The sequence below is a fragment of the Mustela nivalis genome, assembly GCF_964662115.1.
Source record: "Mustela nivalis genome assembly, chromosome: 5".
Classification (NCBI taxonomy): Eukaryota; Metazoa; Chordata; class Mammalia; order Carnivora; family Mustelidae; genus Mustela; species Mustela nivalis.
Window position 1 is genome coordinate 81,327,245 of NC_139024.1, and position 27,270 is coordinate 81,354,514.

A 27,270-nucleotide genomic window follows, 5' to 3' on the forward strand; every position below is an offset into this window, starting at 1 on the left:
TGGTTACCTTGTCCTGTCATTAGTGATTGCCACAGCTCTATACCTCTAGAAGATAAGCTCTTTGAGGGTCAGGACGATGGCTTAGGTGAAATAATCTCAGTATCATATGCTTTGTGAAAGCTGACTTTAGGTGTGAACATTTTCTCTTTGTGAACCCCTTTTGGTTTCTAAGAGTTGGTTGGTTTTTTTTCCCCTATAGTGCTTTCAAGCCTTATTGAGTAGTAATTCCTCTGAGTGTGGTATCTGGTTGACTTACATGTGGATTACAGAATTGGTGTTTTGCTGGCCCCTTTTTAAAATTGGCAATTTAAAATTCACACATTAAATACCAACCTTTCTGACCTATTTACATCCGTATCTCACTTGTGAGGGGTTTTCATTTCTCAGACCTTTCCCTGCACCATCCATGTATTAGCTGATTTCCGTTCAGTACTTGGGTAAATTTCTCCTCTCTGACCCTTTCACTTCTTCTTTTATCTTCTTTTTTTAAAGTTTTTATTGAAATTCCAGTTAGCTGACATACAATATAATATTCATTTCAGGAGTACAATGTAGTGATTCAACACTTGTATATATCACCCAGACTTTCACTTCCTTTTTTTTTTTTTCTGAATTAGTACATCACACATGCCTCTATTATAATAGTGTTTTTGATACTCTCCATCATAATTGGAAATGTCATTTTATATCTTTACCAGACAGTGAAATTCTGAAGGACAGAATCCATGTCTTACTCATCGTTTTGTCTCCAGATCCTGGCACACAGCATGTACTCAATACATGTTTATTTGAATGAATAAATTATTTGAAACACTTTTAGTGTTCTGCCATGAATCCTCCCAAGATTACCAATAATCATTCTGTAAAACAGGTTTCATGAGAGCTGGGCTGGTGTCTTTCTGATAACATCCATAGTGTCTAACACAGTGTCAACTACACTGTTGAATGACTGAATCTGCAGCTTCATTTATTTCCCTGGTATGTAATTCACAAGGATTTGATTTGTGAGTTAATATTTCATGGTATTCCACTTTAAGAAAAATTTGGAACTATGACTAAAATAACATTAAACCTCGTTAAATGAGTGTATCATATATGGATTGTGTGCTTGTGACATTTCTAAAATATTGGGTGAGTTGGTTCTCCTCACTCTACATCCAGTTGGATCATAAAGCAACTGAGTTGTTTAACATTAAAATGGAAACAAACATTTTATGTTTTTTGGGACTTCATTTTGTGGATTAACATCAAAGTAATTTAACTGTCAAAAGTACTTCACGGATTTATCTTCTTGATTCTATTTCAAATCCCACCCCCCCCCCCAATCCTAGTTCATTCAGTTTGTCTCCTGTATTATACACAGCTGCCTTTTTTAAAGCATAAATTTGATCATATCTTTTTGCTTAAAAGTCCTCATTTATACTATGAATAAAATTCAAACTTCTTATTATGGCTGGCAAGATCTGTATGATTTGACCTGTGCATATGTCTTCACTGACCTATCTTATTATTCTTTTCTCTTATTCTGTATGTTCCAGCCACATGGGCCTTTCTTCAGACTCTAAGACAAGAGTTCTCAAACATTTTGGTCTCAGGACCCACTTATGCTGTACAAACTATGAGGTCCCTAAAGAGGTTTTTTTCTAATGTGAGTTATATCTGTTGGTGTTTACAGTATTAGAAATTAACACTGAGAAAACTTTAAATATTTATTTCAACAGTAAGCCTATTAGATGTTAATAGAAATATCATTTTGAATGAGAAAATAACTATTTTCAAAATAAAGTGCATTGTTTTACATTTAAAAATGATAGTTAAATATCTGGCTTACTAGAAGATAGCTGGATTCTTTCATCTGCTTCTGCATTCAAATAGTTGTGATTTAAGGTTTGGGTTATAGCCTAGGAAGAAAGTTTGATCTCACAGAAATAAATAGTTGGATAAGGGAGAAGTATTTAATAACCTTTTCAGATAGTCATGGATATTTTTCTGTAATATAAAAAGGTAATTTCGTGGGGTATCTGGGTGGCTCAGTTGGTTAAGCGTCCAGCTCTTGATTTTGGCTCAGGGTCATGAGATCTGGCCCGGAGTTAGGCTCTGTGCTTCGTGGGGAGTCTGCTTAAGATTCTCTCTCTCCCTCTGCACCCCTGCTCACGCATGCTCTCTCACAATAAATAAATAAAATCTTTTAAAGGTTAGTTACAGTGTAGAATCTAAAATTCTTTTTTTTTTTTTTTTTAAAGATTTTATTTATTTATTTGTAAGAGAGAGAGAGTGAGAGCGAGCACAGGCAGACAGAGTGGAAGGCAGAGTCAGAGGGAGAAGCAGGCTTCCTGCGGAGCAAGGAGCCCGATGTGGGACTCGATCCCAGGACGCTGGGATCATGACCTGAGCCGAAGGCAGCTGCTTAACCAACTGAGCCACCCAGGCGTCCCTAGAATCTAAAATTCTTATCAGTGAAGTTTTCATCCACTGTTAGAATACAATAATGTGTAGTCATTGAGTGAATCTTTTACTGAGTCATGATATTGACCTTATGGATTGGTCATTTTGAAAATACTGGTTTGCTGAGTTATGCAGATTTTCTAAATCTGGGCACATCTCATTATACAGTCTTTTTAAAGTCACATGTGGGGGCGCTTGGGTGGTTCAGTCAGTTAGGCATCTGCCTTGGGCTCCGGTCACGATCCCACAATCCTAGGATTGAACCCCATGTTGGGCTTTCTGCTTAATGGGGAGCCTGCTTCTCCCTCTCCCAGCTGCTCCCCCTGCTTGTATTCTGTCTCTCTCTGTCAAATAAATAAAATCTTAAAAAAAAAAAAATCACATTTGTACTATTACCAGTCTCAGAAAAATCTTGAACTGTTTGGAAGCTGTTAAGATCATCATGATGGATTCAGTTTTTCCAAAATTCTAATTTTCATTTGAAAACACAAATTTTTATCATTGGCAATAAATGCTGCCAGTTGTTTGCCTTGAAGTAACAGATTTGCTTAATTATTCTCAAGATTAAGTCTACCAAATAGTGATGTTCCATGAAAAAATGTTGTGCTTTTTCTTTGGACAACATGGTTTGATATGCAGCATATACACTTTATGCACACTTCCCATTTCATCACACAGAATATTAAAAATACGTACTCAAGGGTTGAGATTTTAAAAATTAGTAATTTTTACTGCTGCGTCATGGGTATTCTTTTTTTTTTTTAAAGATTTTATTTATTTATTTGACAGAGAGAAATCACAAGTAGATGGAGAGGCAGGCAGAGAAAGAGAGAGGAGGAAGCAGGCTCCCTGCCAAGCAGAGAGCCCGATGCGGGACTCGATCCCAGGACCATGAGATCATGACCTGAGCTGAAGGCAGCGGCTTAACCCACTGAGTCACCCAGGCGCCCCCGCGTCATGGGCATTCTTAAATGAACTTTTTTTTTTAACCATGAGCACATAGTGGTGAAGAGTACACTGCACTGATGTGTACTAAAATGCTATCATTTACTCATCATTGCTTTTGCACCTGTAGCACAAATATCAGCATGGTGATATTTTATTATTATTAAAAGAGTTTTGACCTTGTGGATGCTCTGAAAAGTTCCCACAGACCTATGAGAACTGCTGCTTTGATAGTAACAGGAACACTTCCCAGAAGAACCATACTCTCCCATTCCACTAATTCCCTTCTTTTTGTTTCTTTTGGACAGCTTATGCTTTGTAATTATATATTATAATACTTTTTTGTAATGACCTTGGACAAATCACCTAACCTCTCTGCGTTCCAGTTTCCTTCTCTATACAGAAAATTGTATCTCTCGAGGCATAGCATGAGGACTAAGGCAATTAAAATATGCATATATTCACAGTAGCACCTGGCATCTAGTTAACGCTGTTGTTACATATGCCATTCATTTTCTTTATGTGCCACCTCCTGCAGAAGGCCACCGTAAACTTTGCAGGGCAGGACCCACGTATATTTCATCTACCAGTATATCCCCAAAACCCAGCCAAGTGCTTGGCCTATGGTTGGGGGTTGACAAATACTTTTTGAATGAATGTATTTTAAAAATAAAAAAAAGTTTGCTTTTCTTAAGCTGCAGAGCAGTTTGGGGAGAAATGATGACAGATGACAATAGTAGTCCTTATGCTTGGATCAAGAGGAAATTGGAGTTTACAGGTGGAGTTTTCTCACAGAACTTTGGTAAGCCAAATGAGCAGACTGTTCAGCAGCTGACTTAAAGAGGACTGTTATTTTCTATCTCACGGTACAGCAGAGTTTTTTATATTTGACCCATGAATATACTTTCTGTTTGGTCAGTCTTTGTTTTAGAATAGGACTTTTTGGCTTTCTGTAATCTTGGGTAGTAGGAGAAAAGCTGACCACTTGGGGCATATGGGAAAAGAGAAAATAGAGGGAGATTCTTTATAAAAGGTGTGTGTTAACTCAAATTAACTGTAAGACTTTGTTCTGCTATGTGGAAGAAGTAGAAGAAAAGCCAGGGAATGGATCGAAATACTTTGTTAGTTACATCATCCCATTGACTTTTGTCACAGGAGAAAAGGCCACGTGAAGAATATGGTTCGTTCTGTTTCTGCTGTCGGTCAGGATCCTTTATACAGTAATTTCTGTGATACTTCTTTTTAAAAGTTTAGTTCCAGGAAAGAAAGAGAGTCTCACCACATAAAACGACATTGCTTCTTTTAATGAGACAAAGAGTTATTTATAGGAAACTTGTATTAAATTTGATACACAATAAACACTATTAGGATATTTTTATAGTGATATCTTGCCATCTCTGTATGTTTATTTTTTACATTTATTTATCCTATGAGCTTTAAAGCCTTTTGGGAAGTAGGTGGGAGAAGATGATCAATTTTAGATATTGGTATTAAATGGTATAATTGCTAGAGATGTAAATTTTAATCCACTTCCATTGTAAACTGCATTTTCAAACATTAAAAAATATATATTGAAAAGCATACTTGTTTCCTTTTAGTGATTACCTTTTGTACACATACTTTAAAACAGAAGGTGTAGAAACATTCATAGGTAAATGTGAAATAAATGTATTTACTTCTTTATCAGCAGCTTTCTATGCTATTGTTCATTATAATTAAACTGCTATTGGGAGTCAACTCTTTGTAATTCTTAAACAACTTGGGGAATGTATGCTTTTGCGTGCATGCATGTCTGTGCTTGCTTATGTGTCTTTCTGTGCATACATATGAGTCCCTGTGGGGGTGGGGTGGGGGCAGTGGTGGGCCAGATGAGGAATGTTCTGAGTCTCTTGCTTAAAGCCCTGTCTGTCTGAGATTTGGGGATGTGATCTCATTTGGAGCTCATGGGCCACTTCACCACCAATTCTCTGTTACTGCCAGGATTACACAGGATCTCAGGAAGTCTGTGTTTTAATGCCATTTGTAATTTGGGACAACTCACCTAAACTCTTTGGGTCTTAGTTTCTTCATATGCAAAATAAAGATGCTTTACCTGATTTGTTTCGGTTCTTAGGTTGGGCCCTCTAAAATGTGTTACTGAGAGAGCTGAATGACATGTGGAAACTAATGACTGATGATGTTTGCTAGTTTCTTTTCTTAGTTTGATCCTCTCCCTGACTAGAGGTTTTTGAGGGGTGCTTAAGGGAAATTAATTGGCAGTTTTATCCATAAGCCCGTAAAATAAAAACTAGGTTATATTTAGAAAGAAAAAAGTACAACTGTTTGTATTTTCAGAAGATAACATGGACAGAGTATTAGGATCTAGACAAAGTGGAGAAATAGGAAACTCAAAATAAAAAATTCCTTTGATTTTGGTGCCGCACGGTGGAATCCAGTAGTGATGGATTATTTTAGGAAGGAATTATCTCTTTGGAAAAGTTTGGGTGTTTGAAAGAGTGTGAGATGAGAAATAGAAAAGTAACAGCTCCATTAAATACAAATAAGTGGTGATGATAATGCACTGATGTTGTTTAGATAGACTGCTTCTCTTTTTCTTTTTGGGGAATATTTTATTCCTACTTTATGAATTACTTGATTTTCATCTGTTTCCACACTCCATTCCACCTGGACCACATGCAGAGAATCGCTGCTTTAAGAAATCCCACCAGTGATTGATTTAATTGCTTGGGTATAGTGAAGGTCATGGTCCTAAGTAAGGCTCCGGGACTCTCCTAGAAGAAGATCATTTTATCCTTACTGTCTACGGAAAGAATGTCTTGATGATCAGTTTTATTTTATTTTTCTGTACATTAATCTTCAAGATCAAAAGTAGGAAACGTGAAAAGTTTGTTTCCCAGATTAAGACTGTATTTAACATAGTTTTTACTGTTTTTGGCTTTGCTTATTAAAGCATTTTTGGGCTCTTGCTTGAAAATTTAAGTAAGAGGTGAAGGTTGAAATCAGCTGTTTTCTTTAAACTTTTATTCTTGTTCTAATGTTGCCAAAGTAGGACAGGTGAAAAATACTCAGGCTTTTTTATGGTCAGACTGATTTTGAGTCTGTTACTTATTAGCTATGTGATTTGGGGCAAATCATTTAAACTCTTTAAACTTCCAGTTTCCTTAACTACTAAGAAAAAAGTTGGAGAGTAAGAATTAGAGATAATGTATGGTGTGTATATGCCTGCCATATGGTGTATAGATGCTTGCTTTGTGGTAACTGTGAATATTGTTAGTAAGTTAAACATATGTATTATAGCTATAGAAACACATTTTTTTTTTCCCTCTGTGGCCAGCTGCTTGATAACACTTCCACTGTCTTACCCTGTGAGTAATTGGGTTCAAAGTGCTGTTCTGCTGCTGACCAGTTGGGTAGCCCTGGATATAAAATCAATTTTGATTGGCCTTGGTGTTATTATGTAAATAGTAATGTCTTAATCATAGTCTTTATATTCTCTGAGATCTCTTTAAATTCTAAAATTTGGTGATATTAGGAAGTTAACCATTAAATAAAATATGGAAATTTCTAATCTTGACATAAAATATATCAGTGACTTTTCTTTGCAGCTAAAATGCTTTTATCATGGATAAGAAATAAGTTACTTAAATATTACTAAATTTAGAGTAAATTTGAAATACTTTTGAAAGTTTGAAAAATAAAATTGGGTTTTGACTTTTATTTTATTTTATTTCTTACTGTATCTACAGTGTAGTTCATTGGTGTACATGACAAAGTAGGGCTCCTTTAAGCTCTCTCTTTCTTCAAAGGGTTTAGGATGGAAACTTGTTAAAGATCAAGAGATTCTCATTCTTTTGGGGGATGATTTGGGACAAGGATTCTCCAGCAGCTGAGGGCTTCTGTCTTCCTCTTGTGCTCTCACTGGGGCTGGTGGTCCAGGGAGCTCTTACTCCTTAGAGTCCATGTGGACCAGATCTACCACCTGGTTGCTGTAGCCAAATTCATTATCATACCAGGAAATGGGCTTGACACAGTGGTCATTGAGGGCAGTGTCACTCCCAGCACTGAAGGTGGAAGAGTGGGTGCTATTTTTTTTTTTTTAAAGATTTTATTTATTTATTGACAGAGAGAAATCACAAGTAGATGGAGAGGCAGGCAGAGAGAGAGAGAGGGAAGCAGGCTCCCCGCTGAGCAGAGAGCCCGATGTGGGACTCGATCATGACCTGAGCCGAAGGCAGCGGCCTAACCCACTGAGCCACCCAGGCGCCCGAGTGGGTGCTATTATTGTAGTTGCAGTGGACAGCCTGGTCCTCACTGGAACCCAGGATGCCTTGAGGGGGTCCTCCAATGCCTGCTTCACCATCTTCTTGATATTATCATAATTGGCAGCTTGCTTTAGGCAGCAGGTGAGATCCATGACTGGTGCGTTGGGGGTGAGGACATGGAAAGCCTAACCGGGGAGCTTCCCATTCAGCTTCCGGATAACCTTGCCTCCATCCTTGGCTGTAGAAGCAAGGGTGATGTTCTGGGTATCCCCTCAGCCATCACGCCACAGCTTCTCAGTGGCGCCAGCCATGGTCTTCTTGTGGCATTGATGGCAAGGACTGTGTCATTAGTCTTTTCATGTTGCCCAAGTTGTCATGAATGATCTTGGACAGAGGGCCCAGGCAGTTTTTGGTACAGGAGGCATTGCTGACAGTTTCGAGGGAGTTGTAATACTTCTCATGGCTCATGTCCATCACAAACATGGGCCATCATTGGAAGGGGCAGAAGTGATAACCATCTTGGCCATACCCCTCAAATGAGCCTGAGCCTTGGTAGTAAAGACACCAGTGGATTCTACAACATACTCCGTGTCAGCATCACCGTATTTGATGCTGGAGGGATTTCCCTCTGGGAAGATGGAGATGGACTTTCCATTGATGACAGGTTTTCTGTTCTCAGCCTTGACTGTGCCATTGAATTTGCCATGGATGAAGTCATACTGGAACACACAGACCATTTAGTTGAGGTTAGTAAAAGGGTCATTGATGGTAACAATTTCGACTTTGCCAGAGTTAAGAGCAGTCTTGGTGCCCAGGTGCCCAGGATGGCCAAATCCAAATCCCAGCCGGCACTGCACGAGAAGATGCATCTATTTGTTGAACAAGGACAGATAGAGAGCCTGGGCTTCAAATTTTAATATCTTCATCTTCTCTCTGTAAAGAATTTTTATTTATTTTTTAAGTAGGGCAGCTCTTGAGAAATTATTTGACTTAGGTTCATGTTTGTAATATGCCACACTCAAAAGGCCCATGTACTACTCTGTTTTCCTTGCCCTTTTATAATAGTTTCTGACTTAAATATTAGTCTGCCAAATTAATTAATGAATAACACTTATGCCTCTTTAACTTACTCCTTCCTTTCTTCTTTTCTTCCTTTCTTTCTTTTTAAAATATTTAATTTATTTATTTGACAGAGAGACAGTGAGAGAGGGAACACAAGCAGGGGGAGTGGGGGAGGGAGAAACAGGCTTCCTGCTGAGCAGGGAGCCCGATGTGGAGCTTGATCCCAGGACCCTGAGATCTTGACCTGAGCCAAAGGCAGATGCTTAACGGCTGAGCCACTCAGGCGCTCCTTTAACTTCTTTCTTAACTCTAGGAGTTTTGCTCCGTTATTAATAACTCATGAGGTTTTTGGTTTGAAAGATAAATCATATTGGGACTACCAGCAGTATATGCCTTTTGAAATACAAAATATACCCCCTATCACAAAGATTTAATTAAGTAAATCTAATTAAACCTTTGAAGTAGTTTTTTTTTTTTTTTTTTTGTCTTTGTTGTTTTTTAATTTGTAAGTTATTGCTACACCTAGCATGGGGCTCAAACTCACACAACCACAAGATCAGGAGTCATATGCTCTACTGACTGAGCAAGCCAGGCACCCTAATTAAACCTTTAGATCTAACTTCCAGTTAACAGATCTACATACAGGAATATATGCCCAATCTACATGGAGGAATATATTAGACAATAGTATAAAGAAATAAGACATTCAGAATGAAAGTCACTGTAATGAAAAAAGAGGTAAGGGTTGTGATAGATTAAATAGCTTATTTTAAACTATTTTTAAGTGTAGGTTCACTTTATTATAATCTTCATATTGCTCAAAAAGAGTGTATATTTCTCAAATATTTATTTTCCTTTTGTGATCACTTTGTTTCAAAGACTATAAAAACCTATAGGTTTTTGATTTTTTTTTTTTTAAAGAAGCACTTTTTAGATAGACATTTTTAAAGATTTTATTTATTTATTTGAGATAGAGTGTATGAGAGAGAGTACAAGATAAGGGGCAGAGGGAGAAGGAGGAGCAGACTCCCTGCTGAGCAGGGAGCCTGATGCGGGGATCCATCCCACAACCCTGAGCTCATGACCTGAGCTGAAGGCAGACGCTTAACTGACTGAGCCACCCAGGCGCCACAAGACTTACTTGTATTTTAAAGGAGCAATCTTCAAGATACACTGAACATTGTCTGGTAACAGGTGAATTTAAAGGTTTATAATTATTTTGGTAGGCATATTTTTGTTAAATGGAAGAAGATCTATAAGACATTGATCATACATGTAAGTTTTTTTTTTCTTTTCTAAGTTTTTCAGTAGGAGTATCTGTGAAAGATACTGTGTGAAAACTGTTACATACCCTTTTAGAAGACAATGGAAATGATGTCCTACTTTAATCTCTTGTGTATGTTTATTATATTCAAAGAACAGAGTCAACTACTAGCATAATTATTTCTTTTAGCATTTAAATCTTTTTTAAAAAACTGAAGGGTAGTTGATACACAATGTGACATTAGTTTCAGATGTACAACTATATGCTCTGCTCTGCTCAGCATAGATGTAGCTACCATCTGTCATGCAGCGCTATTATAATACCATTGACTATATTTCCTATGCTGTACCTTTCATCCTGTGACTTGCTCATTCTATAACTGAAGGCCTGTACCTTTCATTCTCCTTCATCCCCCTTTTTTGCCCATTCCCCTACTCATAATGGTGTGTGTGTGTTTGGAGGGAGGAGGAAAGAGAGTGTGTGCTTGCAAGAAGAAGAAAAAAATAGATTATCCTGTAGAAAAATAGGCAAGAGACTTGATAGGCACTTCACAAAACAGGCTATTCAGATGGCCAGTAAACATATGAAAAAGGTGATTAACCTTATTAGTAATCAAGAAGGTTTAGTTAAAATCACAATGGAATTCTACTGCTTTCCTACCAGAATGGCTAAAAGTAAAAAGATTGACAGTACCAAGTGAAGACAAGGATGTAAAACCATCAGAGTTCTCATACAGGATGGGCATGTCAGTTGCGTGATGACTTGGAAAACTGGCCTTATTTGCCAAGGTTTAATGTCCTCATACATTGTAAACCAGCATTTTGTCTCCTAGATATATACTGCACAGAACTGTATTCCATATGTACCAAAAGACAGGTTTATACAAATATCAATTTAATAGTCAAAAACTGGAAACCAGCATAAATAATCAAAAAGAATGGTAAGTTTTGGTCTTTTCATTTAGTGAATACTATATAGTAGTGAAGATGAATGAGCTGCAGCTATACAAAACATGAATCTCATAAACATAAGCTTAAGGCAAAAGCCAGGCATGAATGAATGCATACTATATGATTCTCTTTATATAACGTTCAGAAACAGGCAAAATTAGTTGTGGTGTTAGAATTCAGGGTATTACTCTAATAATTCTGTCTGTGGATGAAAGTGGAGGTAGTTATTAGGAAGGAGCCACAAGGAGAGTCCTCGAGTGCTAATACTGCCCTGTTTCTTCATCTGGATGGTAGTTCAGTAGACATGTTTTTTTTTTTTTTTTTTCTGGAATTCATTGTGTGTGTACTTCTCTGATGTTATACATGAATAAAAATATTATAAGAAGCAATGAGGAAGTTCTTCTGATAGGGAGCGATCTCCAAGAAGTAACACAGGCAAGATACAGCAGTGTTTACATTATAAAACATTATAGTTTCTTTTTTTTTTTTTAAAGATTTATTGATTTATTTGACAGATAGAGATCACAAGTAGGCAGAGAGGCAGACAGAGAGAGAGGAGGAAGCAGGCTTCCTGCTGAGCAGAGAGCCCGATGTGGGGCTTGATCCCAGGACCCTGGGATCATGACCTGAGCCGAAAGCAGAGGCTTTAACCCACTGAGCCACCCAGGTGCCCAACATTATGGTTCTATTTATAGCATGCCACCTCTTTTCTTTTACCTCTGGTTGTTACCCAAGCCCCAGTCCTTGGCCATCTGTTTTCCCTCTAATTCAGTCTTTGGATATAAATTCCTATCTCTGTGCTTCTCAGTGCTTCCTAGTCCCAATTTATCCCCTTTTTTTTTTTTTTTTAATTTCCAACATTCTGTGGCATAGTTCCTATTGATTATATCATGGCTAACACACAAACATGTCTAAAACTTAGATCTAACTCCCTCAAGTCTAAATAAGCTACCATCCTGATTTTGCTATTTCTTTCAATGGCTTCAGTATTCTCTAAGTTTGAAGTATTTGTCATTGTTGATCTAATTCTCCACTTTACATCCAGTCTGTGTTGCCAACAATTTCCTTTCAGCATCCTGAAATGCTTTATTTCCATTTCCAGTGTTCCCATGATAACATCATTTGAAAAGCTACAATAGGGTATTGATAAAGGGTGAAGTCCCTGTCTTCACTTTTCCTGCAAATAGCATGTTGCTAAAATGGCATTGGAAAAAAATGTTTCAAAGTTATACAGTGATGATGGTTGTATAACTCTATGCAGTATACTAAAAACTGCTCAATTGTATACGCTTTTTTTTTTTTTAAGAATTTATTTATTTATTTGACAGAGAGAGAGATCACAAGTAGGCAGAGAGAGGCAGAGAGAGAGGAAGGGAAACAGGCTCCCTGCCTAGCAGAGAGCCGGATGTGGGGCTCGATCCCAGGACCCTGGGATCATGACCTGAGCGGAAGGCAGAGGCTTTAACCCACTGAGCCACCAGGTGCTCCTTAATCGTATACCTTTAAAGTGCATTTTATGACTGTTCAGCAATTATATCTCAAGAAAGCTGTGATTGGAACAAAACCAAAAATGTCACTGAGAGCATGTAATGATTTCCATTGAGAATAAATCTTAGTTTTGGTCTTTCATCCAGAACTAGTCATTTATCCAGCTTCATGTTCCTAACCAGTCTTGGGCAGTTTGAGCATTACTCAGAGAAGAAAACTTCTCTGAGTAATCTAATCTCCTTGATAATAACATCTTCGTATTGTAGTAAGTGCTTTCATGTATAAGATTAATAATCTCATGAGAATAGTCAACGCGATGGATATTATCCCTGTTTTGAAATTAGGGAAACCAGTGAGGGACAGAGTGATTTATCTAGAAGCACAGGGCTAGTCTTAGCATTCATTTCAACTTAAAGATACTTCCTGAACATCTTTTGTGTACTAGGTACTGATTGGTGCAGTTGGGATGCAGAGATGTATTTTAGTCCTTTGGTTGCTGAACCCAGAGAATTTACCTAAGTTGCTTCTGGTTTCTCTCTGCCTCTGCTAGTCTTCTTTCCATCTCTAGATTGCTTTACTACTTTTGTTTTATCCTTGTCATTTAACTTCGAAGCACTTCTGAACTCTCTTTCCTCTTTAAACCTTTCTTTGCTTTGAATTTCTTGGGATGACCAATTCTAAATATATTTGTAACTTGCCACATTTTTCTTTAGTGGGCTTGCATTTAGATCACCTAAGTTGATAAGAAAGCTTTTCCAAGACATAAATAATTATCTATAATTTTAAAGATATTTCCCACAATTCTTTTCTCATTGAGCCCCTTGATGCTTAGGCCAATTATGTTGCATTTAAATAGAAAAATCAGACCTTTCCTTGAGCTTTAATCTGTTGGCCAGTTGGGAAGACCAGACCCACAAGAAACATATCGTGTGTGCAATTGTAAAACACACCAGTTGTGAAAAGTAAAAACTTCAACTTGAATGTATAAGTGGTTCTGAGGAGTTGTTTTGCTATAGCAGAACTGTAGCTTACCCTTAACTCTGATATTTAAGCCCATTGTGACCTCAGTGGCTCCCACCTTAGCACCTGAAGTAATTACTAGATAGTGGGTTGGTTGGTGTGGGCTCATATTCTCTGGGGTGGCCACTTGCCTCTCCTTTACTATACCATTAATGTTAATGGACCACTGTGGCACACGTTATCCCTGAAGATGATGAACCATCCCATATCTCTATATTTTTGTAAGCTTCGTAGGTAAAGGTGAGACAGTGAAAAGCCCTCTTCAAATAAGCAACGTAAAATGGAAGTAGCATTCTGTGCTATTAGGAGGTATTAGGAGGTGGGGGTCCCTGGCTGGCTCAGTTGGAAGAGCACGGTGCTATTGAATTTATGACTGTTCAGTTGGATGTCAGTTCATCTGTTCATTTTAAAGGTAGTTTCTCTGTGTCATCTTTAAATAATTATTAGAGTCAAAATAAAATTAACTTACGTGATGGTTTTTATTGTTGTTCTTTTATAAGGCACAGTTGGTGGATCTGAAATCTGAGCTGACAGAGACCCAGGCAGAGAAAGTCGTGCTGGAGAAAGAAGTCCACGATCAGCTTTTACAACTGCACTCTATCCAGCTTCAGCTCCATGCTAAGACTGGTCAGAGTGTTGACTCTGGTACCATTAAGGCAAAACTGGTAAGTAGTTTAGTAGGTGACATATGCTAACATGTATTTTAGAAGGTGAAGAAGACAGTTTTTAATGAGGCTTTTGAAAATTGAGGGTAATATATGCTCATTGTGGGAAATTCAAAAAACGCAGTAGATGTAAAGGTCTTTACGATCATCCACAGTCTTATTAGCGAGGGTGAAAAGGGATAATACCAATAAGCAGTTGATATTTAGAATAGGATTGTTTTCCTATTTGAAAGTATCTGTGTAAATATATTTTAAAGGTATTTGTGATTATAACCTGTAAACATAATTTTTGCCCTATTGGATCGGTTAGGATTAAGTTCTGCTGCATGTAACAGAAAGCCAAATAACATTGGGATTATTCTCGAGTAGTACAAATTATTTCCTCCTGAGTCTGATATAGGTAGTCTAGAGCTGGTATAATAGCTTTATAGATAACTAGGTATATCCAGGTGCTTTTTGTAGTTTGTAGTTTTGTAGTCTGCCATTTTTAGCTCATGGTTTCCATCCTTAGGATTTCTTCATTCCAGGCAGGAAGAAGGAAGAATCTAAGGGCAAAAGGATGCTTCCAGGCTGCATTAACCTTCTTTAAAGAACTTTTCATGAAATCCTTCTCAGCGATTTTTGCCCGTCCAGTTAGCCATCTCATTGGCAACCCCAGCTTGCATTTCAGCCTCTTAGCTGGTCACATGGCCATCTCCAGTCAATCTGGAGCCCTTCCTTATGGAAGAAGGGGAAAATGGAATTAGGTGCGAACTGATGGCACATTTTTTTCTGTTGCTCTTATAAGCATTTTTCTTGCCACTGAACATTCTTTAATGTTTGTATAATACTCATTATAGACATTTTCCATAATTAACCTTTGCCCTCTTAAAACAGGTTGGTTCAGTAGAAAATTTGAAAGTTTCATTTCAGCTTAATCTCTGTGTATTAAGTGTGTACTGTGTGCCAGACACTTGTTTGTAGGACACAGCAATAAGACAGGTACAGTTTGGGAGAGCCAGGAGATGAAATGATGATGATGATAGTCATACATTTTTAAGTTTTACTTGATTTCCATTAATTTCATTTGATTGGGTTTCTAATATTGATGTTAGAATTTATTTAACTGAGTATTTATTTAAACGTTTTAAATTTAGAAATTCTATGAATCTTGTTAGTAACCTTGTTCTGTTTAAATGAAATGAGTCAGATTTCTCGCTGCTTCTTTGGGATGTTTGATGGTAACGTTGAGAAACAGTGTACTTTTTCACTAGAAAAGCATTTACTTTCAGTTTTAACATTAGATCTGAAACAGGGTGCTATAGTGGAAAGGCACTGAAGCAGTTAAGTTGATGAATTTTGGTGAAACAAGCAGTTTTAATCTAACACTATAGAGTTACTATTGCTTATGGATTTGCAAGTATATTTGTTCTAATGAACTTTTACCCCAATGATGTTCAGCATACAGAAATTTTCATTATAATGATTAGACCACTAGATACATTCATTTGATATTTTTCTAATTATCAAACTTTTTTCTTATATCTTAAGTCTCTCCCCTCTGTGGAGGAGCTGGTAAGTATGTTGTTTCTGTTTTGTGTTAGTATGTCATGCTGAAGTGTTCTTAGTGTCTTACTTGCATATTACATGTTGTCACTTTGTATTTGGAAATGATATTCATGATAGTTTCTAAATCTGCCAGTACCTGAAAAGTTTGCTCTTTTCTCACTGCTCGTTGTTAAAGATTTTTATTTTGTTTGGGATTTGTAACCATTATTTGCAGAACCCATTAATAATTGACAACTTCTGAGCCTTGTAACTTGCTCAGACCTCTGCTTCAAAAGAGCAGTTGGTTTTCTCACTTGAGTGTTTGGAAGTTACATTAAGCAGATCTAGGTTTTTCCTCTTTTTCTATTTGAGTTTATCCCCAGAGAAAGAATGTGCATGTTGGTTTCTTATTCACCCACTGCATGTATTGTAACTTTTTAGCAGTCTTGGAATAATGGTATGGCTTTTGAAACAACTGATTTTTGAAACTCTTTATCAGAACTTATTTTAGAAAATATCAATATATAAATTCTTAATACTTTCTCACTATCCTAACCTAATCAAGTTCCAGTTTGTCTTATGGCTTTATTTCTTGTGGTTCTCTGAGTAGAAAATGAGCTTCTATTAAACAGTTTAACGAAAGATACATATTTTTTCTTTAAAACAAAAAGTGATTAACTTCAGTTTTCTTAGACCTGTTTGTGCTTGCAAATATTATTTTCAGGCCTGAGTGTTTGTCAGATTCATTAGGGGTTTGAATCATGAAAGCAAAATGGTGACTTAGGCATTTCTTAGATTTCATTAATATTGTATAAATAGCTCATCGAAGTAATTTTAAGTAGATACTTCTCAACATAAAGTTTATTTAGTCCATAAACCAAAGAATACTTGCTCTTCTGGAATTCTTTTTCTGAAACAAATAGGATTAACATAAGTAAATTTCATTAAAATGATTTTTGTTCATGTCATCTAAACTGTGGGTTTTTTTTTTTTTTTTTGGAACTGATACTTGCCTTTTAGGAAATAGGTTCTGAAATAAATTGTGATTTTAATAATTCCAAGGTTGTTGTAAAAGGAGGATTCTAAATTATTCAAAATCTTGAAAAACAGTATCTAGAAATTATGGTCTAATAGTTATTTTTTTTACAGAAGTTGAAAAAGCCTGATAATTAGTTTTCCTCTATTTATAATAACAACAAATTATTTTTAATCAAAGAGGTGATAAATATATCTGCCATTTGGTAATTATTCATTTTAGCTTGTATATTTTTTATGTGTGTTTAAGACTGATACTCACTGCCTTTTATTTGAGTATATCATATATTGAGGCTTAGCTGTATCATTTATTGATATACTGTTGCCAAAACAGTAGACCAAAGCAGACAGTTAAATTAGTGCCAAAATATATTCCAGAATTGTTAGAAGTTTGTTTAAATTTGTTTCTCAGCTTCTTAATATTCATAATAAAAAGGGGAATCATTATAATCATCAGTACCCATACAGTAGAAACAGTATCACTTGCCATTTGCTCAAGAGAAACATTTTTTCTGGTGCTGAGCTAGATCTTTATTTATCTCACAAAAGGGACATAGTGAACAGTGTCTTCCACATCTCGTCAACATATACAGCCACATTTTCACAAGATTTATAGATTCTCTGTATCAGCGAGTTGGTAAAAGCAGTTCTGTAAGGCAGAGAAAGGATAAATGGAAGTTTACAATGTTTGGATAGTTTTCTTGATCCAAAAATAAAACTTAAAATATCTCGCAATATTTTAACACTTAAAATATCTCAACTTTCAGAAGAGTTTTATTTAGCCACATTTTGTGTGTGTGTGTTTGAATTTGACTGCCTTTAGGCAGGATTTTGTACCTTCCATTTTCCACTCTACTTTGTCTTGTATTGGCCTCTCTGTTTTGTGCTTGGGCCCTGAAGTCATTTATGTTAGTCACCCCTGGTTTATAGGAATAGACGTAGGAAGCATTATTTCTCATGTGTAAGCTCGTGATAAAAATTGGATGGCAAAGATTTTGAGGTTTTATACTCTGGCTAACACCTTTAATTCACATATATGGACTATCCACCAAGTGGAATATGGGATGGCATCCTTTTATGAGAGCTAAAATTGAATGTCCAACCTACCTCATAGAAGGCAGGTGAGGCCCTGTTTTCCTCTGCAAACATTTTCATATTTTAACTTCATTCACTTTGGTATATGGACAGATAGATGAATCAGATCCCTAAATTCAGTGATAATCTATACCATAGATATGCTTAAGTAGAAAAAAATTTTAATGTGTAAATGTTTCAGTGCATTTGTTACCAGCATTTTTCCATCAAATATTCTTTAAAAAATTAGAGTGTTCTGATTTAAGCAGTGTAAGTTTCTTATAGTCCTCTAAGGTAAATCAGCTGTAGAGTCTATCTGTATAATTGAAGGATTTTGACTTGTTTATAGAATTACTGCATTAGGAATGCCTGGGTGGCTCAGTCTGTTAAATATCTGCCTTTGACTCATGTCATGATCCCAGGATCCTGGGATCATGTTCCCATCAGTCTCCTTGCTCAGCAGGAAGCGTGCTTCTCCCTCTGCCTACCACTCTCCCTGCTTGTGCTATCTCCCTAATAAATAAATAAAATCTTTAAAAAAATAAAAAAGTTTAAAAACAACATCAACAAAAACAGCAACAAAAAAGAATTGTTGTGTTAAAGTTAATTAAATGTTTGGATGCAACCACCAGAATGATTATTTTTATTTTAGTTTAGTTTCTTGAGACATATTTAGAAAGGAAATAGAGAGCAGATGTAATTATTCATTGAAGCCACTCCTATTAGTATATTATGATGTGAGCTTAGAGAAGACTAATTCTCTTCGTATCCTCAGTGTCAAAGTACCCTAAAGCATGGAATTATCTTATGTGGAAGTGGTCCCGACACCTTCTGGTACTAGTTAAAAAGAATTGGATCCACATCTTTGTTTTTATGTTCCATTTTATAGAAATGAAGTAGCTTTTATTACATGCTTTCATTGTTGGTATTATAGACTGTGTGCGCTTTTGCGTATTTTGAGGAACATGGTCTGTTACCGAAAAGCCTTAAGAGTATTTTCATTGTATTGCACTTTTTTGTATTTGTTTTTGTTTTAATGAAAATAGGAGAGAGAGCTTGAAGCAAACAAAAAAGAAAAAATGAAAGAAGCTCAACTTGAAGCTGAGGTGAAGTTGTTGAGAAGAGAGAATGAAGCTCTTCGAAGACACATAGCTGTTCTCCAGGCTGAAGTTTATGGGGCAAGACTGGCTGCTAAATACTTGGATAAGGAACTGGCAGGAAGGTGTGTAAAAATGAGTACCTTGTACTCTGAGGTAACAAATTGGATATTTAATGATGTTGATTCTTACCTCTTGTAGTAAATGAAACATTAATCTTTAGAGTTATTTTATAGTTGGGTATAGCTTATTGTTCTTACTGATAGCATTATATACTGCAGATTTATTTAGCTTTACTACATAAGTGTTTCTGGTTTACACACACACATTGATAGGAACTTATTTTGAAACGCTAAAAACTCTAGATCTGCACTTTTCAGCCATTTCCTGCCTCGAAACCATAAAAGATGATGTTCACATGTACAGCAGGACTTCCGTAAGGAATTCTTTCTATGATTATTGAAATGTTATCTTTTTTGAACCTCCAAACACATTGGAATGGCAGTGACTTTATCATAATAATACAGAGTTCTGCTTGCATTAATTTTTTAAAGTTAATTATTCACAGACTTTGGTGATTTATTATTTTTGGTAAATACATTTTTACTCATTGTTTTGATACCACATTAAGAACTGATGTGGAGCAAATAAAAGTAATTTATATCACATTAAAGTGACCATTTTCTGACTTTTGCCATATTTAAAATAATGATTTTGTAAAAAAAAAAAAACCTCATTAAAAGAAATGTTTTTGTACAGTTAGACTCTTATAAAGACCTAATATTCAATAGTATCTGAGTTTATTGACCTACCCTGATGGTGTGCAAGACGTGAAACATGGTCATTGACATTAGTCTCAAAAATTGTTTTGAGATGTATTTGAATTAAGTATATGATTAGAAAAGGTCTCATTCATTCTTTTAAAAAGAAATTAGTTCTCTCTCAAAGACATCTGTTCTTTTCAGACTTTTGGTATTTTACAAATCAGAGAACTCAGGAGCTTCCTAAAGGGATTAGTTTTATTACTAACAGGTTTATGCAAAAGCTACTTGTGTTCAGTAGTTTTTCTGAATTCTCTCTGTAATAAAAATTATAATAATGAAAAACTAACTGAATTAACTCTTTTCTCAATATAAAGGGTCCAACAAATACAATTACTAGGACGAGATATGAAGGGACCAGCTCATGATAAGCTGTGGAATCAGCTGGAAGCTGAAATACATTTGCATCGTCACAAAACTGTGATCAGAGCCTGTAGAGGACGTAATGACCTGAAGCGACCAATGCAAGCCCCTCCAGGCCATGTATGTTTGCTTCATTACTCTTTCTTAACTCAGTCTCTTCCTTTTTCCTTTAGTCAGAAGTCCTTACCATGTATTTTATTCTAGTGGTATTTAAAGCCATTATTTAAAAAGGGAAAGTAGAATTAAATGTATTTAGAATAGATACATAAAGTTCTTGGTTGACTTACCCTGAAATGCCCTGAAAGTGATATTTCTGAAAACTGAACTGTTGCTAGCAAAGACATATTGCTCATGCTTTGGCTCAAATTTCAGAATTTTCCTGGATCATGATTATGCATATTTAAATTGTTTTTTAAAGCTTAGCAGAGAACATTACTAATTTGTCACTAATAATTAATTTAAAATTATTAATTTTAATAAATATTTTTAAGTAAATTGATTAATAGATTGGCAGTATTTGGGAGGTAGTTCTTAAAGGAAATTTTTGGTAACTAGATTCTACTGTAGTTTTTTCCACCTGTTTGGTCTTGAATTAAGATGGAATTTGAGATCTGTGTCCAACTGTCTGCATCTGTAGCCACCAGTGTACAGGGCTTTTCTATCTGAATAAATCTTGATTAAATTTCATTACTACACCTGTCTGAAAATATAAGCCCTTCCGTAATAAAAGCATGTCTGACTCCTTCCCAGTGGCTTACATGTCTTAGTACCAGATAAACCATGGCCTCAAACAAGTTCAAGTATTTGTTGCCTCTGTAAAGATTATTGTGAGAAGAATTGACATGTACATGAAGTTGGTGAGAGAAGAGTGGGGATTACAGTAAGCACTTATGCCATTGTCTTCTCTGGCACATGGGGGACCATTAAATTCCAAGCAGTGGCTAGACAGCAAAAGGTATTTCATGCTACCTAAAGGATTATTAACTTTTTCCTGAAAATCATGGGATTTTTAATAAAATGGTAGACTCAAGATTTAACATTATTTTGACAGATTACTTTGGCATAGTGAAGAGAATATATTGGGAGAGGGCCTACATGAGAAAGACACAGTGGTAACCTGAGGAGAAAGTGATGAATGTAGGGGGGGGTATATTTGAGAGGAAGGGTAGCTTTGAGAGAATTAGAATCAAGAAGAGTTGGGGGCACCTGGTTGGCTCAGTCAGTAGAGCTTGTGACTCTCAAACTCAGGGTCATGAATTCAAGCCCTACACTGCGTGTGGAGCCTATTTAAAAAAAATAAAGAAGACGAATCAAGAAGACTTGGTGATTAACTGCTTTTGGTTATGTGGGTAAATGAGAAGGAAGAGTATAGGTTTTTGGTGCAGGCAGTTGAGTGAGATGATGGCATTCACTGATAAAGCAAATAGAGGAAAAGGAAGATTTGAGGGAGAAATAGGAGATTTGTTTTCGACATGTAAATTTGAGGTGCCATTGGGACAAACAAAATATATCCAGTTGACTATATGACTCTGGAATTTAGGAGAAGTCTGAGTTGAAGAAATATTAGGTAAATCACCTATCTGTTATAACCAAACTATGGAATTGATTAAATAACCCAGGGAAGTATATAGAAAATAAAAAAAATAGGAGGCCAGGGATGGAAAGAAACTTCTAGGGAGTGAGGGAAAGACATGGATCACTGAAGAAGGGAGTCTGAAATGAAGCTGTCAGATATAATCCATCTAGTAAAGTAATGTAATAGAAACCAAGGAAAAGAAGGTTTCACGAAGGGGTTAGTGAACAGTATCAACTTTCCACAGTGTTTAAGTAGGATAGTGACTAAAATTTATACATTGGATATAGTCATGTTGGTTGCCAGTGACTGTAGAGAAGACAGTTTTAATAGAACAGGTCGGCACAAAACCCTAACTAATTACAGTGACTGAAATAATGAATGTGGGAGGCAATATCATAGGGATTAACTTTGTGTGAAGGTTAAGGGAAGATGGAGAGTGGTAGCTAAAGAAGATAGTAGATAATTAAAGGTTTTTATTTTGTTTTATGTTTTCACATGGTTGGTATTCAAAGCTGGAAGAGGCTTAGAATTTGTTTATGTGCTGGACGGGGAGGAACTTAGCAGAGAAGGAAAAAGTAAAGGTACCAGAGAAAGGTTAATTATGGAGCAAAGTCTTTTATTTAAGAGATAGACTCCAGAGCTCAACAGAATGAAAAGTAATTAATGATTCAATTGGCAATTTGTTTTTTTAATTCTGCAAATTAGTTAAAATGATCTTTATGATATTTTCTAGTAAAAATAAACATCTTACTACTTTTATTTTTTGAAGATACTTGCTTATCAGCAAATTCCTGGCAATAGTTTCCTTTGTAATGTCCTATAATTTAAAAGGAGATGAATCAATATTAAAGAAACTAACAGAAACATGAGAAAATCATCCATCTGTTTCACTAAATTGATGGAATTACTATTTTCATTTTACCATTTTATCTGTTAATTTTTTTCTTAACACTTTACTGTGTATCCATTCCAGGAAATTAATGAAGATTTCTAAAAGCGAGTTATATAGCTTGGGTTTACTCTATTTGATATATCATTTAAGTAGTACTAATTTTTCTTCTTATTTTCCCCCCATTAAGGATCAAGACTCTTTAAAGAAAAGCCAGGGTGTTGGTCCAATTAGAAAAGTTCTTCTCCTTAAGGAAGATCATGAAGGCCTTGGCATTTCAATTACAGTAAGAAGTAGTGCTTCCAGTCTCCTTTTCTGTAGTTAACTAGGATAATTGTGCTCCTGTGTTGGACATCCTTGGGAAGCAAAGTATTCTGGATATATTCTCTAAATAACTAAATTTGTTCCCCTGGGCAATACCACTTTTGTGTAAACTTTTTGTATGTAAATCTTCCTAATGACTATTAAGTATTACCTCAGTAAAATTATTACTTTATTAAGCATAATTTAGCATTGTTACTATGACTGGGGTTATAGTTTTATACAATATACTCTGATTGCCTCTAGGACCTTTGAGAATAGGTATGATTGTTTTCTTCTATGTTAAATGACTCCAGATTATATTGTTCTTTTCTCTAGAGTATGTGTTACCTTTCTCTTGACTCCTTTCTTTGTTGTCAGATTTCAGTGGCTGTTGAGTCCAAATATTCTTCCTTTCTAAATTTGGTGCCTTTATAAACAGTTGTCTTGGGCAGCATTTCTGAGATCAGCTATTATAAAGTACATATATTTGGAGTCATTTTGCTGTCCTTAGAGTGCTTAGAGTAAGAATGAATAAGATGGGTTACCCTGTTTTTCATTTGGTAATAATTAGATACTGCCTAAGTTTTTTTGCTTTTTGGTACTGCTTAATACAGAAATATTTTTTATCATAAGAAGTTTGCCTGTCAAGTTTATATACAAGTTATGTACAAGTTTATACCTTGACAGGTAGAAACCTGTCAAGTTTATACCAGTAAATAGGTATTTATTGAATACCTACCTGTCTTTTTGAATGCACTGACATTAAAGATCATAAATTTTAGAAGAAATAATAACATATATATATATGTTATATATATACACACACACGCACAAGCAATATATATATATGTACATATACAATTGTATACATACACACAAATAATACGCATATATATGCATACACAAATAATTATAACACAAGCTAAAAAGTAAAAGGTACCAAATAACTGCATTTCATCAATTCTTTGTTGCATATTTTTCATATTTTAATATCTCTGAAATTCAGATTCTTACACTCTTTCAGTGATTTTTGTAGTACGTAAAATAATGCTAAGTCATATAGTGATTTAGATTTGATAAAATCTAGTAGTGCTAAGGACTATTAATATGTAAAATATTTTTATTTATGTTTGAAAGAGTTTAGCTGACTATAGTTTTTTCATTTGGTGTTTGGTTTTTTTTTTTTGACTTTCGAATGTGTTTTAGAAAGCACATTTGGAATGTGTTTAGAAAATATGTATGTTATCATTTTATTCAGAGATAACTTTGATACTAGTAATAATATATTTACCATTACCTAAGTGGCAAATAATATTTTAGTCAGTATTTATACAGGATAGATGCTTACTGAAATGTATTTTTAAGATGTTTTATTGTGAAAATAGTAGAATAGTCTATGACATACAAAGAGTAAACTAATTGACCACCTTTTTTTTCCGGTTAGGGTGGGAAAGAACATGGTGTTCCAATTCTCATTTCTGAGATCCATCCAGGGCAACCTGCTGATAGATGTGGAGGACTGCACGTGGGAGATGCTATTCTGGCTGTTAATGGAGTTAACCTAAGGGACACAAAGCATAAAGAAGCTGTAACCATTCTTTCCCAGCAGGTAAGTTTCTGTTTTGCAGTTAAAATTGGATCTATCAATTGTTTCTTCTCGAATTTACTGAATATTTTATACTTCCTGTACTTAAGGCTTTTCAAGTAGTAAAGTGTTTTTATACAGACACTAGTTCCCTTTGATTTGGGGCTTTTATAGAAGACATTCAGCCAGATTTACTGAAGAAGATTTTGTTTGCCCTTTTCCACAGCTGTGTAACTTTAAGCAAGTTACTTAATTCCTCTGCTCTGCTACGGTGTCCTTATCAGAAAACTGTAAGGATTATGTATGTTGATTCATATAAAGTGCTCAGGACAGGACCTGGTACTTGGAAAGCAAAACATCATTAATGACTAAAACACTTCAAATAGAAGGTATAGAAAACATAATGCTAGAAGCCAACTGATTTTACAGACGTAAATGTTAGAACTGAAAGGGTCCTTAGAAATCATTTAGCCCAACCCTCTTATTTAAAATGAGTAAACTGAAGTTCTTAGGGATTAAATGATTTGGTCAAGGTTGCAGAGAAAATAAATTAGAGTTGGGATTCATACGCACAAGTCTTATTTGCTACCAAGTTTTTTTGTTTTGTTTTCCTTTTTTCCTTCAAAAAGAAGGTTGAAGAAATTAGATTTTGATAGTACATTGAGATGTTTGTTGGATCATCAATGTAGAATTGAATCTCAAAGTTGAAAGTGAATTTATAGCTTATGTGGTTCAACTACACATTGTATAAATCTCTACAGTATCACTAATTAAATATTTATATTAAAGGGGGGACTTGTTGATAAAGTAGTTCATTCTGTTACTGTACATTGCTGATTTTTAGGAAGTTCTTCCTCATATTAAGCCTAAAATCTATCTGCATGACTGCCACCCACGGACCTAATTCACTTTATGGAAGACTACCGCATTAGTCCATCTCTCTCCCCCAAGTGGTATTTGTAAGCATTATCTGCTAAGAGAGATCTCAAAATGCAACCATAACCTCTTTTAGTTGGTGTTTTCTCAACCCAACTTGGCCATATCTGGTGGCATTAAGAGTGAGATGAATGGCAGCTATGGTAAAGGAAATACAAACAGGCAGTCACAAACTTTTAAGGAAATGCTAAGCGTGTATTAAAATTTTGAAAGATAAACATCCGGGAAAGCAGCGCACCAAAGATACTGACTGAGGAAGTGACAGTGAAAAATGGCATGCTTTCTTTGGAGCAAAGGCAGGCCATAATTTGCAAATACCAGACTTGTATGTAGTGACTGTAGTCTCTTATTAAATGACTTGGAATGTTTTTTATTTTTATTTTTTTAAAAGATTTTATTTATTTATTTGACAGAGAGAGATCACAAGTTGGCAGAGAGGCAAGCAGAAAGAGAGAGAGAGAGGAGGAGGAAGCAGGCTCCCCTCCGAGCAGAGAGCCTGAGGCAAGACTGGATCCTAGGACCCTGAGATCATGACTTGAGCTGAAGGCAGAGGCTTAACCCACTGAGGCACCCAGGCTTCCCTGGAATGTTTTTTAAACATAAAATAATCTGTAACTTTTTACTTGAATATAAGTTTTTTTTTTAAAGAATAGCAGTTCAGGGGCGCCTGGGTGGCTCAGTCAGTTAAAAGTCAGACTCTTGGCTTCGGCTCAGGTCATGATCCTCAGGGTCCTGAGATCCCGCCCCACATCAGGCTCTGCACTCAGCGGGGAGTCTGCTTGAGATTCTCTTTCTCCCTCTCCCTCTGTACTTCCCCTTGCCTGCACTTTCTCTGTCTCTAAAATAAATCTTAAAAAAAAAAAAAAAAAAAAGAATAGCAGTACAATTACTACATTTATTTATTTAAGTAATCTCTATCCTCATCATGTACTTGCAACCCTGAGATCAAGCTTCATGTGCCTCTTCTGACTGAGCCAGCCAGGCACCCCCAAATATGATACATGTAGTCCAGTAGAAAGAGCAAGGACTTTGGAGTCAAATTTTTGTTTTTCTGACTTACTTGCTCATTATGTTGGAAAAATTATCTGCTCTTTCCAAAGCTCATTCAGGTTTCTCATTCATGTAAAAGAGACTGTACTATAGTAGGGTTATTCTGAGGATTTAAGGATATAGTTTCGCACAATAAATAAAATAACTATTATAATAATTGCTGTTAACATTTTGTTACTCAGGAAAAGTTAAGTAAAGGCTCAAGACCTATTCAGTAAGAAACAAGAAATCATTTTCTAGAGGTTTCTTGAATTAGTCAAGGACAAGTTTGTGTGATGCCCTTAAGTGCAACTTTAATATGACCACTTAGGTGGATTCACTATGTCAAGTACAAAATGGCAGAATAACTTCTAAACTGAACATTTGTTCTAAAATTTTTTAAGTTGAGTAGTTAAGCATTCATTCATTTTTAGTGGTCTGTTAGCAAAAACACTGTGACTGATACAAAGAGCTACTGTATTATTAAAAGGAAGTTAGGATTCATGGGGTTGGTCTGGACGTGATGGCCTTTGTGTGTTTTTCTATCTTTTGAGAGTCTAGAATTTCATTATTTGTTATCTTGAAAGGAGCTACATTTGAAGTCATACTTACTACTTCTCATGCCTATTACACATCCCAAAGAATTTGGAAACCATTTTCTGAGTATAATTATAGTAACTTGATTTCCTCATTTTCTTTCTTAACTTTAGAGAGGAGAGATTGAATTTGAAGTAGTTTATGTGGCTCCCGAAGTGGATTCTGATGATGAAAATGTGGAGTATGAAGATGAGAGTGGACATCGCTACCGTTTATACCTTGATGAGTTAGAGGGAGGGAGTAATCCTGGTGCTAGCTGCAAAGACACAAGCGGGGAAATCAAAGTGTTGCAAGGTAAAAATTACTCTAAAAGTTATTATTGTATTTATCATTAGCA

The 27,270-nt window shown here is 35.8% G+C and overlaps 1 protein-coding gene across 4 annotated transcripts in view; it reads left to right on the forward strand.

The window, feature by feature from the left end:
• Positions 1-27,270, forward strand: part of GOPC (golgi associated PDZ and coiled-coil motif containing) — a 41,578-nt gene that overhangs the window by 6,339 nt on the left and 7,969 nt on the right. For 2 of the 4 annotated variants that reach the window (XM_082729433.1, XM_082729431.1), the window contains exons 2-8: positions 13,937-14,101; positions 15,632-15,655; positions 18,784-18,959; positions 19,973-20,138; positions 22,674-22,769; positions 24,231-24,395; positions 27,047-27,227. In XM_082729433.1, the coding sequence (XP_082585559.1) occupies positions 13,937-14,101; positions 15,632-15,655; positions 18,784-18,959; positions 19,973-20,138; positions 22,674-22,769; positions 24,231-24,395; positions 27,047-27,227 (973 nt within the window). The remainder of the gene's footprint in view (positions 1-13,936; positions 14,102-15,631; positions 15,656-18,783; positions 18,960-19,972; positions 20,139-22,673; positions 22,770-24,230; positions 24,396-27,046; positions 27,228-27,270) is intronic. The other 2 variants (XM_082729434.1, XM_082729432.1) reach the window with 1 other exon arrangement.